Genomic DNA, 14,054 nt, shown 5'->3' on the forward strand with positions numbered 1-14,054 from the left:
ATCCCGTCAAAGTTTCAGGTCACATGACCAATTTTAGAGGTCATTTAAGTTCATTGAACTTTGGCCATTTTAGAGGTAATCTTTAGATTGGTGTTTAGATTATAGATATAATGTATAAAATGTGGATATAGGGGTAATAAAGTATCACTTTAAAGTTTTAGGTCACATGATCAAGGTCAAATATCAGTGAACGTATTATTGTATCATCATATGAATGGTGTTTTTATAGTAGTTTTCAAAGTCAGCTTTGCCAATCGCGTGGTGCAGGTGAGACCGTCATAGGCATTTCACTTGTTCTAAAAGTAATGGTCATTGATGCGTAAAACACATTTTGATGATACCATAGGCATACTTTGAAAATATGAGAATGAAAGAAAGAAAATGATCAGAATATTTACGATTTTTTTTTACATTGCGAACTACGAATAAATATAATGTTGTTGAAGGTAGACTATTTCGGACTTGAATTTAGTTCATAAAGATGGCACTCTAAATTGCAGGTTATGCATTGCAGATGAAAGATTACTCTTGTACAACCTACGGCACTTTGTTGAGAAGTCTGAAGTATACAGGATAAGGGATATGCACTAGAATTAGAAATGGTATGGAAATGGGTATGAAATAAACAGATTGGTGCCTGAATGGTCACGCATGAGCGTTTGTTGGAAAACGGAATGTAAGGTGCACATTTAGGGGCCTTTGACAACATTCCGACCAAATTTTCAGGAATTGCTAAGTAACATATATTTCGTTAAGGTTACGTGATGAATCGTATTTAGATAACGCATTTCACCTAATTGTTGGGGTCAAATAACCCTACACTACGTTTATTCGGGGAATATTTCTACGAAAGTCTTCAAAACGGAATGAGTAATCGTTGAAAGCTGAAAACTCGGTACACTACTTACCTTGCTAAACCGTCAACTGCGATTGTTGTGTGTGAGGAAGATGATGGGAAAGTAGTTGACGGCAATTCGTAAGTGACTGCCAAATCGCCCAAATCCCTATAGTAAATTGTGGCTTGATTTGAAATTGTGTAGTAAACACGCCTCCCCACCGAGTCAACACCGACGGAATTTGGTACGACTGAAAAATAAAGAGAGGCAGGAAATAGAAATAATTATATACTTCATACAGAGATTGTATTCTCGGATTGGTCAAAACTGCATCATGTGATGCGGTGCTATTCCGTCTATCGTGGTCTCAGAGGTTTGACTTAATGTACATATCTTCTATCAAATCCTCTGATAGTACTCGTAACCCATAAGGGCGGGGCCACACTTTGTGTTTCTACGCGCGCATCTAGCTGGCTCGAGTTAACTGGCTGTGCCGCTGCTGTTGCTGCTCAGCCATGTACGCGCAACCAACGGCGTGCTGGCTGCATATGGCAAACTGGATTTATCGGTTGTGCTGGCCAGCATGCAACAGAGCAGCTCCGTGAGCATGGTGAGTGCAGCTCGTTTTATATTTGATTTTTCTGATTTGATTTTATTTATTTCTGCATTCAAGATAATATATATTTCAACTTGAGATTAGAGTACTAGTGGTCTTGAAAGTCAATCGATTGGGGATAGAGTTATGTGATTATTGATGAGGCATATAAAACAAAATATGGACTGCTCTGTATTCCGACGACATTGAAAATCATCATTTTCTCGGTGCTTTTCATATCGGCCATTCTATCACCCCTCAAATAAGGCGTCGGGATGATATGAGGGCCGGGGAGCGAATAAAACGCACCCCGCCCCACCCCCACTCTGGGGTCGGAAGGACCACATGCGTGTTCCCAAAATGTCCGGTAAAGGGGTACTTTTTCGCGGAAAAAGTCCGGCCCGCGAATCGTAAAAAAAGGGTGTATTTTTATTTTCAACAGGAGATTTCTTGAAAAAGGGTGTGATTTTTATCTCTCCCTTTGGACTACTAAGAAATTTGAAAAAGGGTTATAAAATATTTTGAATAACATAGAACATTTATCAAATCCCGGGATTACTGAAAATCCTTCTAGTTTTGAAAGCTCATTCAGGATGATTTCATTTTGAAAAGTAAAGTACGGACCTTTTGTTGGAATGAGAGCTCACCTGAGATATTTTTATAGGGGGTACATTGAGTAGTGTTACGGATTTTAGGGGGGTCTTCAAGGCAGAAAAAAACCCTCGAAAGGGGGATTCAGAAATTTTGGCAGACCTTCGACAGGGGAATGCTTTCAAAGGGAGGGAACAAGCATAGGCGTACCCTAAATAACACTGACTGGGGGCGGGGGGCGGGAACGCACCTCCGTAATGATAATTTACACAGCCATCCTTATATGCGCAGTCAATATTTGTGTAGTTGTAGGGATAATTATTGTATCTCAGTAGTTGTTACCCGAACTCATGTCATCTTTCAATAAAGTCCAAGCCCAAGGGGGGGGGGGATTTTATTCAGTTCAAATTATTTCACATTAATTGCATTTTTTAGACTAACCTCAACAAGCTCTTAACAAGCTCTCCGTAATGATCCGATTTTCTACGTAATTTGTGATGATCTTGATCAATATGACTAAACTCTAGACCTTGATCTTACTACAAGGAAGCAGGAGAAGTCATTTATGTGGACTTTTGGTGAGCAGCATTTTTAGAACTTTCCAATGAAATTATCTGTCTGTATGGAGTTGATCTACTGATCTTGGACACCAGTCCCACATTAGAGCTTTCATGTGAGTTTTTTTCATCAGCTTGAGAGAGATTCCCAATTTGATCTTGATAGCCTTTTGTTGATTGCTGTTATTGTCCTATTGCACATTCAACCTACCTACTTAGTAGTGTATTGAACCTTGGCAACAATAGAAGACTAATCCATGTCTACCAGGAACAATAAAAAGCTGATAAAGGAACTGCTTGAAGATGAAGATTTTCTTAGTGCAATCACTACCATGCTCAATAGGACTGTAGACAAGAGGCTGCTTGAAATGAAAACTCACTTGGAAATGCATGATGGTGAAATACATGAGATAAAGTGCAAGATGGATGCAATCTCAAATGATATAACTCGTCTAAAGAATGATGTAAAAGCAATCTCAAATGAGGTTCATAAAGCCATCTATGACATCAATAATCTCGAACAGTATTCACGTAGAAACTGTGTTAGAATATTTGGGATCAAGGAATCAGCTCAAGAGGATACTGATACTATCATCTGTAAAATGGCCCAAACCAAACTTGGCATTGATCTGCAACCAACCCACATTGACCGTAGTCATAGGATTGGCCAACAGAAGGAACCAAGGAAACCTGGAACTCAACCTCCACCTAGAGCCATCATAGTGAAACTGATGAGCTACAAGCATAGACAGAGTCTCATTACCAATAGGAAAAAACTGAAGAACACAGGAATCGGTATTCAGGAGGACCTTACGGACAGAAACAGAAAACTTCTACAAGATGCAAAAGAACATGTAAAAGTGAAGGCTGCTTGGACTTTAGATGGGCGTGTCTTCGTGATACCGCATTCTGAAGGTCGAAAGCCCCAGCGAAAAGTCATCAAAACAAGAGAGGACTTGGACTATCTTTGATTTTGCATGTAAATACAGAACCATTATGTACAGGATAATTCAAGAAACTTACATGAAACTGTTACCAATACCAAGTTCTCCTTAAAAGATGAAAACTTGAAACCATGATGCTGTCTTTCATCAAGCATTAGAATTTTATTTTTATTGTCATGACTTTTTATCATTGCTTCCATATATCCAAATTAACTCTCAAGAACTCTAACTTTTTCTATTTGTTTTTTTTTTGTTCATTTATAAATGTTTACAGTATCATTGTATTAATGTATTGTAATGTAATATGTGGTGTATGTAATGAAAAATGTAAATCTGAAAAGAGATGCACCCTTCCTCACTCTATATGTAATCACTGTACCCAAAGTCTTGGAACACTTCCTTTTAATCATATCACCAATGATGATGAATATCTGTTGACGCTGAATGAGTTTTTTAGTTTAAATACACCTATGAATCATGATAAGTTTTGCAATCTGAAAGTTAACCCATTTACTCTGAATGGTTTAAAAAATTTACATAACATACAGCAGAATGATGAGATTTTATTTGAGTATCCTATGTCAGACTGTAAATATTTTTTTCAGGAAAATTTTCAAGAAAGATTTAAAAATGCTAATTCTAATTTGTCTTTTTTACATTTAAATTGCCGAAGTATAAGACAAAATTTTGAACAGCTTGAATACTTATTAAGTTCACTTAAATACCCTTTTGCATTTATTGGTATCTCAGAGACCTGGTTTACATCTAATACTGCTGTTTCTATTTTTAATATTCATAATTATTCACTTGTTCATACTTGTAGAGAACATAAACAAGGCGGTGGAGCTGCTCTTTATATTCAGAATAATGTTGATTTTACACGCAGAGATGATCTTTGTATGAGAAATGAATATTTTGAATCAGTATTTGTTGAAGTTCCAAATGAAAAACGCAAAAATATTATTGTAGGTTGTTTATACAGAGCTCCAAATTGTAATATTGATGGTTTTATGACTCAAGTTGATACATTATTATCTATTCTTAATCAACACAATGACCTCATTTACATTATGGGGGATTTTAACATAAATTTATTGAATATTTCAAGTCATGCTAAAACTGAGGAATTTGTAAATATGATGTTCACATATAACTTATTTCCAACTATTGATAAGCCTACACGTATATGTCATACCACAGCAACACTTATTGATAATTTGTTTACAAATGCAGTTGAGTTACAGTATGAAAGTGGATTGATCTATTCTGATATTTCCGACCACTTACCAATTTTTTATATTTCGAAAGACCATACTTTGCCAAATCATACTAAACCACTCACTAAAAAAATTATCACAGATTCTAATATCAACAGTTTTAAAGAAAAGTTAAGTACTGCAAATTGGCAATCTGTATACTCTAAAGAGGAGATAAGTGATGCTTATGGGTCATTTTTAGATATATTTTCAAAATTATACAATGAATGTTTTCCCATAGCAAAAAATAATAAAAAAGTGAAGAATAAGAATTGTGTATTTAATAAGCCATGGATTACACCAGGTATATTGAAATCAATACGGAAAAAAGATAGATTGTACAAAATCAAATCACAAAAAATGATAATAAATCTAAGAAAAAATACAAAACTTATAAGAATAAACTTATTACAGTCTTACGACAGTCTAAAAAATCATATTATGATAAGAAATTCCAAACACTTAAATGTAACATGAAAAAAACATGGAAAGAGATAAATGGGCTTTTAGGGAATAACAATTCTCTTCAATATCCTAAGCAAATGTTTTTTAAAGATAAATATACTGATAATGATAGTGTGAAAGCCAAGTACTTTAATAATTACTTTAAAAACGTTGGTTCAGACCTTGCTAAAAACATAAGAAATTCGAATATAGATTTTTCAACATATCTCCCCAGTAGTAACTTGAATTCATTGTTTCTCAAACCTGTAACACTAACTGAATTATTAAAGGTATGTACCTCATTGAAATCTTCCTATTCCCCAGGAATTGATGATATTATACCTATGATAGCAAAAAAATGTATTCATGCATTTTTGATACCTTTTTGTTATATAATGAATATGTCTATACAAACAGGAACGATTCCAAAGCAACTTAAAATCTCACAAATAATACCTATTTTCAAAAAGGGTGATAAGCAAAATATATGCAACTATCGACCCATTTCGATATTACCATTTTTTTCAAAAATATTAGAAAAACTGATCTTTGAAAGATTAAGTTCATTTTTGACTTACAATAATATTTTATGTACACAACAATTTGGTTTCAGAAAAAATATTATACTTATATGTCTTTATTCTTTATACATGATTACATAATGCAAGAAATTGACAAAGGCAATTACACAATCGGAGTATTTTTGGATTTGTCCAAAGCCTTTGACACTGTTGATCACTCCATCCTTTTAAAAAAATTATATCATTATGGTATTAGGGGGGTGGCCTATGAATGGTTTCACAACTATTTATCGGACCGAAAACAATATGTAGTGATCAACAGTGTCAAATCTGCCTCTGAAAATATTACACATGGCGTACCGCAAGGGTCCGTCCTCGGCCCGTTGCTTTTTCTCCTCTATATAAATGATATTATATTTTGCTCTCCATTATTAAAATTTTTATTATTTGCAGACGATACAAATATACTTTTATCACATAAAAACTACGATTCCCTTACCACATTATTAAATTCTGAATTAAAAAAGGTTATTTCATGGTTACAATCAAACAAATTATCTTTGAATATTGATAAAACAAAATTTATTATATTTCGAGCTAGAGGCAAAAGAATACCTGATAATCCTCCCAGAATCCTTATGGATAATATATATTTAAATAGGGTTGATAATACATCCTTTTTAGGAATAAAAATAAATGAGTTTCTTTCTTGGAAACCACACATTCAGGATATATGTTCACGTATAAGTAGAACAGCTGGAATATTACATAAACTTAAATTTATTTTACCAAAATATACTATGATAACTTTATATAATAGTCTTGTTTTGCCACATCTTATGTATTGTTGTGTCATATGGGGTAATACATTTCAGTCACATTTAAAGAAGTTAGTTATTGCTCAGAAAAAAGTGTTAAGAATTATTTATAATGCTCCATTCAATTATCATACTAATGAACTGTTTTTAAATTCAAAAATCTTAAAGATAAATGATTTGATAGATATGAGTGTTGCTAGATTTATGTTCAACTATAAAATGAATACACTTCCTGACGTTTTCAATAACATCTTTAAAACAAATGACTCTCACCATACATATCTAACCCGCAAAAATAAAGATTATCGTTCATTTCTAGCACGTAAATCCACATCTCAACAATCCTTACGATTTAATGGTCCAAAAATATGGAATAACTTATCACAAGATTTTAAAGAATGCTCAACAGCCACTACTTTTACAAGAAAACTAATGGATTTACTCTTTCATAAATATAAACAATTTACTTTATTATAGGTGCACCCTTGAAATTTCAAAATAAATTAATTTTTAATGTTTTGTTTAACTTTTTGTTGTTTGTTTAAATGTCCTGTCTCACACTGTAGATGTAACATTTATTGTTTAAGTTGTACATACCATTTCTTTCCTGTTTTATGTCATTATTTTCCATATCTTATGCTTGTTATGGGCCCCTGGTGATAAGCTATTTGCTTCTTAAGGGGTCCACACCTTATGTATCAATTCCTAATTTAATTGTACATTTTGATTTGTAAATATATGTTTTATTGTTTTTACACATGAAGGTGAAATAAATGAAATGAAATGAAAATGAAGATAATTCAGACAATATCAATGATAAAACATGCATATAACGTCATATCACATGCAGTAAAACACTTTTTAAGATTTTATACAATGCTGTTTACTATATGAACCTTACAGTAGTTGTGTAAAAGTTTAAACAATCATGTTTAATTTGTTGAAGATTAGATATTGAAAATCAAACACTTGTTGTGTGAGATTTAAACACTTGTTTAAACTGTTTAAACAATTACTGTAAGGTTCATATAGTAACCAGCGTTGTACACAAATTTTAAACAGCTTTTTACTGTGTATAACACACAAACTTCAGAGAATTCTATTACAAATAGCACCGGCCTATCAAAGGAACGGTTACACTTCGTAATTCCGAAGGTTCGTAATTCCCAAGGTTCTTTATTCCGAAGGTTCGTAATTCCGAAACAGGTAAGTTGCCTTTATCTCGTTATTCGTTACTCCGAAAACATAAAAGGGTTCGTTAATCCGAACATTTGTGGCGTTATTCTGAAGGTTCGATAATCCGAAAGCGAAATAAGGTTCGTTAGTCCAGAAACGAAGTAAGGTTCGTTGTTCCGAAGGTTCGTAAATCCGAAAACAAAATAAGGTTCGTTTTTCCGAAGGTTCGTTAGTCTGAAATGAAATATGGTTCGTTAATCATTACGTTTTCGGACAAACGAACCTTCGGAGTTACGAACCTCATTTCGTTTCGGATTAACGAACCTTCGGAATAACGAACCTCACTTTGTTTCGGACTAACGAACATTATTTCATTTTCGGATTATTGAACCTTCGGAATTACGAATGAATGAGAAAGGAACATACAGCAGTTTCATTGGCTTCCAGTCTCTGAACAGTGTTGTAGTTCCTTCATGCTCGGCCTTGGCCTTAAGGTTCCTTAACGCATTTTTAAGGTTTTTTCAAGGCATTTTGTATTTTGCACTTTCATTTGTTTTATGTAATTAATTAGAAATGTTTCAATTGTTCTGTATGATATGACACCAATCATGGTTAATAATACTAGTCAGCAGTAGCAGCAGCAGCAGCGTTTAATAGTAAGTATAATCGCAGCGCCATCATAATCACCATTATCAAGAATTAACGTTACATATGTAACAAAGAAGACAGCAGTGATGAAAAATAACATTATTGACATGTATTGGCAATGTGTTGTAATCATGACTAATGATTTGACAATATTTATGATAATGATGAGAGTAATATTGTGATAAAAATTATATTGATTTACTGGCAGAAATAATTCTGACAGATGAGACTGCGATTTTGATACCAATTTCATATTTTATTAATAGCTTTCTCCAAAGAATCAGGAAGGTTGATTTCTATTCCATCAGGATTGTCCTTCTATTACTTTCTTCCCCCAACAAGAATGTTTTAAGTCTTAATGATATTCTGAAAAGACTTGATAAGTTGAAGACAATTTTCAATTTCGTCATATCCAAATGGGCTATGCCAATGGCACGATGAGCCAAAAATTTTGAGGGGCCAAGCATGGCATATTGGAGCAAAATATCTGCAAAAAAATTGAAGTGAGCGAGCGAGCAAAAATTTTCACCCTCTTTAAGAGAGGTTGTTTTGTGATAAATTGTGACAATATGTTTATAAAATAATTCCTAATTTAATTCCCATTTACTACTTTCCTTTCCTTTTCTAAGTTGACTATTGGTGGTGGATCTTCTTCTCTCTCTCTCTCTTTAGGGGGTGATATTTGTTTAAACAGGCGAGAAAGAGGAATAGGAAGGGAGAGGGAGAGGAGAAGGGGGAAACATGTGATGGCGTAAGAAAGATGGGCTGACACCGCATACATTCGTAATTCCGAAGCTTCATAAGTAATTCCGAAGTTTCGTTAATTCGAAAACGAAATGAGGTTCGTAATTCCGAAGGTTCGTTAGTCCGAAAACGTAATGATTAACGAATCTTATTTCGTTTTCGGACTAACGAGCCTTCGGAATAACGCCACAAATGTTCGGATTAATGTTGAATTATCATCCTATTTCTGTAAGTGTATTGGTCTGGTTCATAAAACGTGGAAATTAGAGTAACCAAATAACACTGAACATCTTGTGCGATTTATAGTAGTGTTCAAAGTCAGCATTGCTGCTATGTTGAATCGCGAAATGCAGGTGAGACGGCCAGAGGCATTCCACTTACTTAACAAGAAATCTCCAGAATATTTTTTGGCTGCGCTTTCTCGCGGAAAAGTAATGTACTCCCCCCCCAAAAAAAAAAAATATCTATCTTATCAGTTAGGAATCACTTAGAAAAGGCTTTGCTCAATTAAATTTATATAAAACACACAGTCACCCCAAGACACGGCTTCATAGTTATAAGTTCGACGTCGACCCCTATTCGTGATTTCAATTTCGTGTGCATGTTAATGTTGGATCTTGCCAGCTCAGGCCTAGAATATTACAAGCTCCAAAAAGGCCTATCATGTGTGCGTAATGTCAAATTTGATCAGGAATTGGATAATGAATTATTGCACCTATTTTGAATTTGCAACCTCTTTTTGCTATCTTCCTTACTCGAGGATCATTCCACCTCCAAGCACTTAATTTGAGGGGACCTAATCGCCTGGTCCCCCGGGTAGGCCAAAAATGGGGGGGGGGCACCAAAGAGAGGAAGGAAAGAGAGAAACAGTAAAGGGGAGGGAAAGAGCAAGAAAAATATCAATAATTGACATTTACATATTTCGGCATGTTCGACCCAGGGGCACCGAAGTGATGTTCAACATAGGGGCGCGAATTTGACGTTTGTCCTGGTGCGCTATTATGTGCAAACTAGGGAGGGGACAGCGAATTCATATTCGATCTTTGGGGTGCCAATTTGATGTTCCACATGGAGTGGGGGGGGGGGTGCAAAATTCACGTTTGCTCGCATCAAATGCTTAATGACATTCCTATCCTGTTCATGATTACCAAAAGTGCTTGTCCGAATTTTAGGTCAGAATAAAGAAATACTCTCTTTGCGCTAACATCAATTGTTAAGTATGGTGACCATCCTATTTATAATTCCCAAAAGTGCTTAAAATGTCCAAATTTCCCAATTTTAGGTCAAAATTTCAAACTTTTCAATTAAAAAATTGTCAGCTTAGGCTTCGAACCAACATAAAATGTTGAAATAGATACCTATCCTTTTCTTGATTACCTAAGGTGCTTATAGATGCTCGGAATATATTGAACACACACAAAAATGGTCTTTAATTGCTTTTTTCGCGTAATTATGAAATAAGATAATCCAACATGCATTTAAGGCACCTATGATTACATGGCAGAGGGGTGGGGGCGCCACTTTCTGAATAGTTCAAAGGGGCGACAAATTTGAAGGGGCCTCCCGGGTGTAAAATCCTGGATGTGCGCCTCGGTAACTCCCTCCCCCTCTCCTCTTCATCTCTCTCTTTCTGTTTGTTCTCAGATTTTCCTCCTGTTCTCGTTCTCACTCTTTGTTTAAAAACTCGCCTAGTGGTAATTTTCTTCTAGAGAGGAAAGAGACATCTTCTTTTGCTTTGAATTTGAATATGAAAAACTTCGCTGCGGAACCTTCCACCAAAAAGAGCGGAAGTGCGCTCTGTGTGTGTTAGCAGGCTTCGCGTGCATTAATCAGCAATGGAAATGCACACCTAATAGCTGACCTCAAGTCAAGACACTTCAGGACACCTCCATCGACCTCGGAGAGTGCTCTATACCTGATTGTCCATAGCGATTACGTTAGGGAAGGGTGGTTCCGTATTAGAACAGCCACTTCGTGCATACTGTGTCTGCAGCACTGATCGGAATATTGAGTCTACAAATCAGTGGTCTGCTGGATGCATAAAGTAGAGCGAAAGCTGATGATGGTGTAGTTTTATTCAAGGTCCAGTCAAAATAATATCAAATTGTTTTATGTTGTTTCTGTTTTAGTTGTTACAATTTTCATGAATTTGATAATGAGCAACGGCCGTTTCCCTAAGATTCGTCAATTTAGATATCAATTTACGTGCACAGACAGGCCTACTACTGGTTGGGCTTGGGATCTCCCCTCTCCTCAATTTCTTTTTTTTTTGGGGGGGGGGGGTTGTTTAGGGGTTAAAAATCTTGGATTATTTGTCAAAAACATGGTGAGGAATACATTGTATAATGAATAGATTTAAAATCGAGTATGAGTAGGAAGGCCTCCTGTATCAATGTCTTCATATTATCGAAAAAAGAACACAATAGAACTTTTTATGACTAGCTGACTGGGATTTTATTTTCATTTATTGTTAAAGTTAAACACAATGCATTCAACACACCATGACTCAAACAATCGATGTTTACTTCACCACTTCAATAAACATTTATAATCTCAATCCTCCTGCTTTTAGTGTGTGAGCTAAAGTTTCATATACTGAAGAAATTTAAAGTTCTATCTGGTAAAGTTTATAAAGATTAAAAAGACTGTTTGCAAAAAGAAACACATCGTGTTCAGATTAAATTTCGCTTACGGGGACAACCTCGGAAAATCCAAAGTACGAGTTACGTTAGTCTTTATACGAGGCCATGTGCCATAGGCTAAGTCTAAATACTAAATAAGTGCATTAAAGGTAAAAAGTCATCACAATCCCACTTTTTCCGAATAAAGCAAGTGTGCATGTTGACACTAAGGTTGATAGCGTGAGATCAAACGCGTAGTCTGTTAGGCCTAGGCAGGTCTAAGCTAGATTAGATAATGGATATACATTGGTCTATGTACTTTCAATCATAAATAAACAGATTTTCGACACTATACCAACTTTCATTTCCTAGGTCGGTCTGACGGTCAGTCGAATCGGGGTCGCTCTAGCCACTAACCCGTCTCTGTGGTCTTGTGGTTAAGGCACCGGTACCTCAATCTAGGGGCCAGGGTTCGATTCCCGGCAGAGACATTTTTCGGCATCGCCAAATTCTCCCCCAAAAAGGCAGGTAACTCTGAGGAACCTTTGTTTAAGCTACGCCTACCATTGATTTCTTCATTCATTTCTTTCACGTGTATATATATATTTCTTTAAAAAGTTTGGAAATCTGACATTGCTCGGTAATTCCTCCTTTTTTTTTTTAAATACATCAACGAGTAATTTGATTGATACCATAAGGTATCAATGGACGGATGATTTAATTATCTTCAAAATGATACCCTACATGATATTATAGTTCACATGGTGGTGCAGTGCCTTGAAATGTGGGGAAGGTCAAAATTCAAAAGTTGCAAAATTTCACAATATTGAAAGTCACTATTATTTTTTCCCCGTAGTGATGAGAAAGTTTATCAGCGGTTTATTTTGTTTTTAGGCACCACCAAAATCAATAGTAACATGGAATCAAACACACCTCTGCACAACCAAACACATAACAAACAAACAAACAATCATTCATGGGTATTACAAACCACGACTAAAGCCATGTTATCACACAGAATCATCGCTACTGACGCTACATAAACCAGAACAAATATCAAAATTGAAGGAGCAGGGGCTTGATTTGAATGGACAAAGAAAAAAGAATCATGTTCTTTATTGACCCCTCGTGACTATTTCTTCTCTTTTGAATCCTGCTCTTTTCGTAAAGACATGGTTATAACAAGCATGGCATATACAGTACAAGTACTGTATATATATATATATATATGTATATATATATATACAGTACAAGTACTGTATATATATATATATATATATATATAACAAGCATGGTATATACAGTACAAGTACTGTATATATATATATAGTGGGTATAAAAAAACGGGACAATTTGAAAAGTCTATAAAATTTTTGTTTCAAATTATGATTTCTATATTTTGGTGTCAATATGTGCTCTGGAGTCTTATCCTTCAAATGCCATTAAAATAATTTAGTTTCGTTCATGCTTGAGCGAACACGGAATGTTTTTGTCTTGGGTAAAAAAGGAGGCTTGCGCCAAAATGGCATAAAATGATAAATATGGTGGTCGGACTTCTTGCTAATCAGCAGACTTCCTCTTAACCTTTTCATTATCTTTGCCATGATTTTCGAATTATGCGATCAAAATTCGTTTCCAAATCTACTTATTTGCTTGAACAATTCTGTTGTTGTTCCTTTTTTAATCTGTTCTCTTTTAGCTTTGAATATTCCTTTAGGCAAGAACATTTTTTTTAAACCAAAGTATGGGAGAGCGTGTTTTTTTTCCTTTCATTATGGGCTACAAAGGTTATGGTGCCTTTGAACAATGGCATACTGAGGGTGGGGGCTCGGGGTGCTCCCCCCAAATAAAAAAAAAATATTACCAAGGAAAATAATGGGAAAGAAAAATAACAGAAAACATAGAAAGTGAAGTATGATATCATTTTCTGAGTATTATGCCAAAATCACAAGATTGGATATTTTAATAAAAAAGTGGAAAATTTTGCTTGCTAGCTTCGCAACTTTTTAATACATTTTACCCGATCTCCCATATCTTGCTCCTTTAAAATTGACTCAATACACCATTGCCGTCGAAAGACATGAATCCTTTCATGTTTGTCCTGTCAAGCACATAATTAATCTTGGTTAAGGATTCAATAACCCCTGGAAAATAGGATTCATGTCTTTTATAGGTATCATAGCATAATTTTTTCACCAAATAATCATTACAGGTATACCATAACATTTTCTGTTTCACATATTAAAAGGATTTGAAAAATTACAAATTTTCGAACAATGCAAATCTTCTTAATTGGGTTGATA

General features: G+C 35.0%; 1 protein-coding gene across 1 annotated transcript in view; it reads right to left on the reverse strand.

Annotated features, from left to right (window-relative positions):
* The window catches only part of LOC121419771, a 51,085-nt gene that overhangs the window by 22,723 nt on the left and 14,308 nt on the right, over positions 1 to 14,054 (reverse strand). The window contains exon 3 of the mRNA XM_041614224.1: positions 909 to 1,086. Within this exon, the coding sequence (XP_041470158.1) occupies positions 909 to 1,086 (178 nt within the window). The remainder of the gene's footprint in view (positions 1 to 908; positions 1,087 to 14,054) is intronic.

The sequence above is a fragment of the Lytechinus variegatus genome, chromosome 8 (assembly GCF_018143015.1).
Source record: "Lytechinus variegatus isolate NC3 chromosome 8, Lvar_3.0, whole genome shotgun sequence".
Classification (NCBI taxonomy): domain Eukaryota; kingdom Metazoa; phylum Echinodermata; class Echinoidea; order Temnopleuroida; family Toxopneustidae; genus Lytechinus; species Lytechinus variegatus.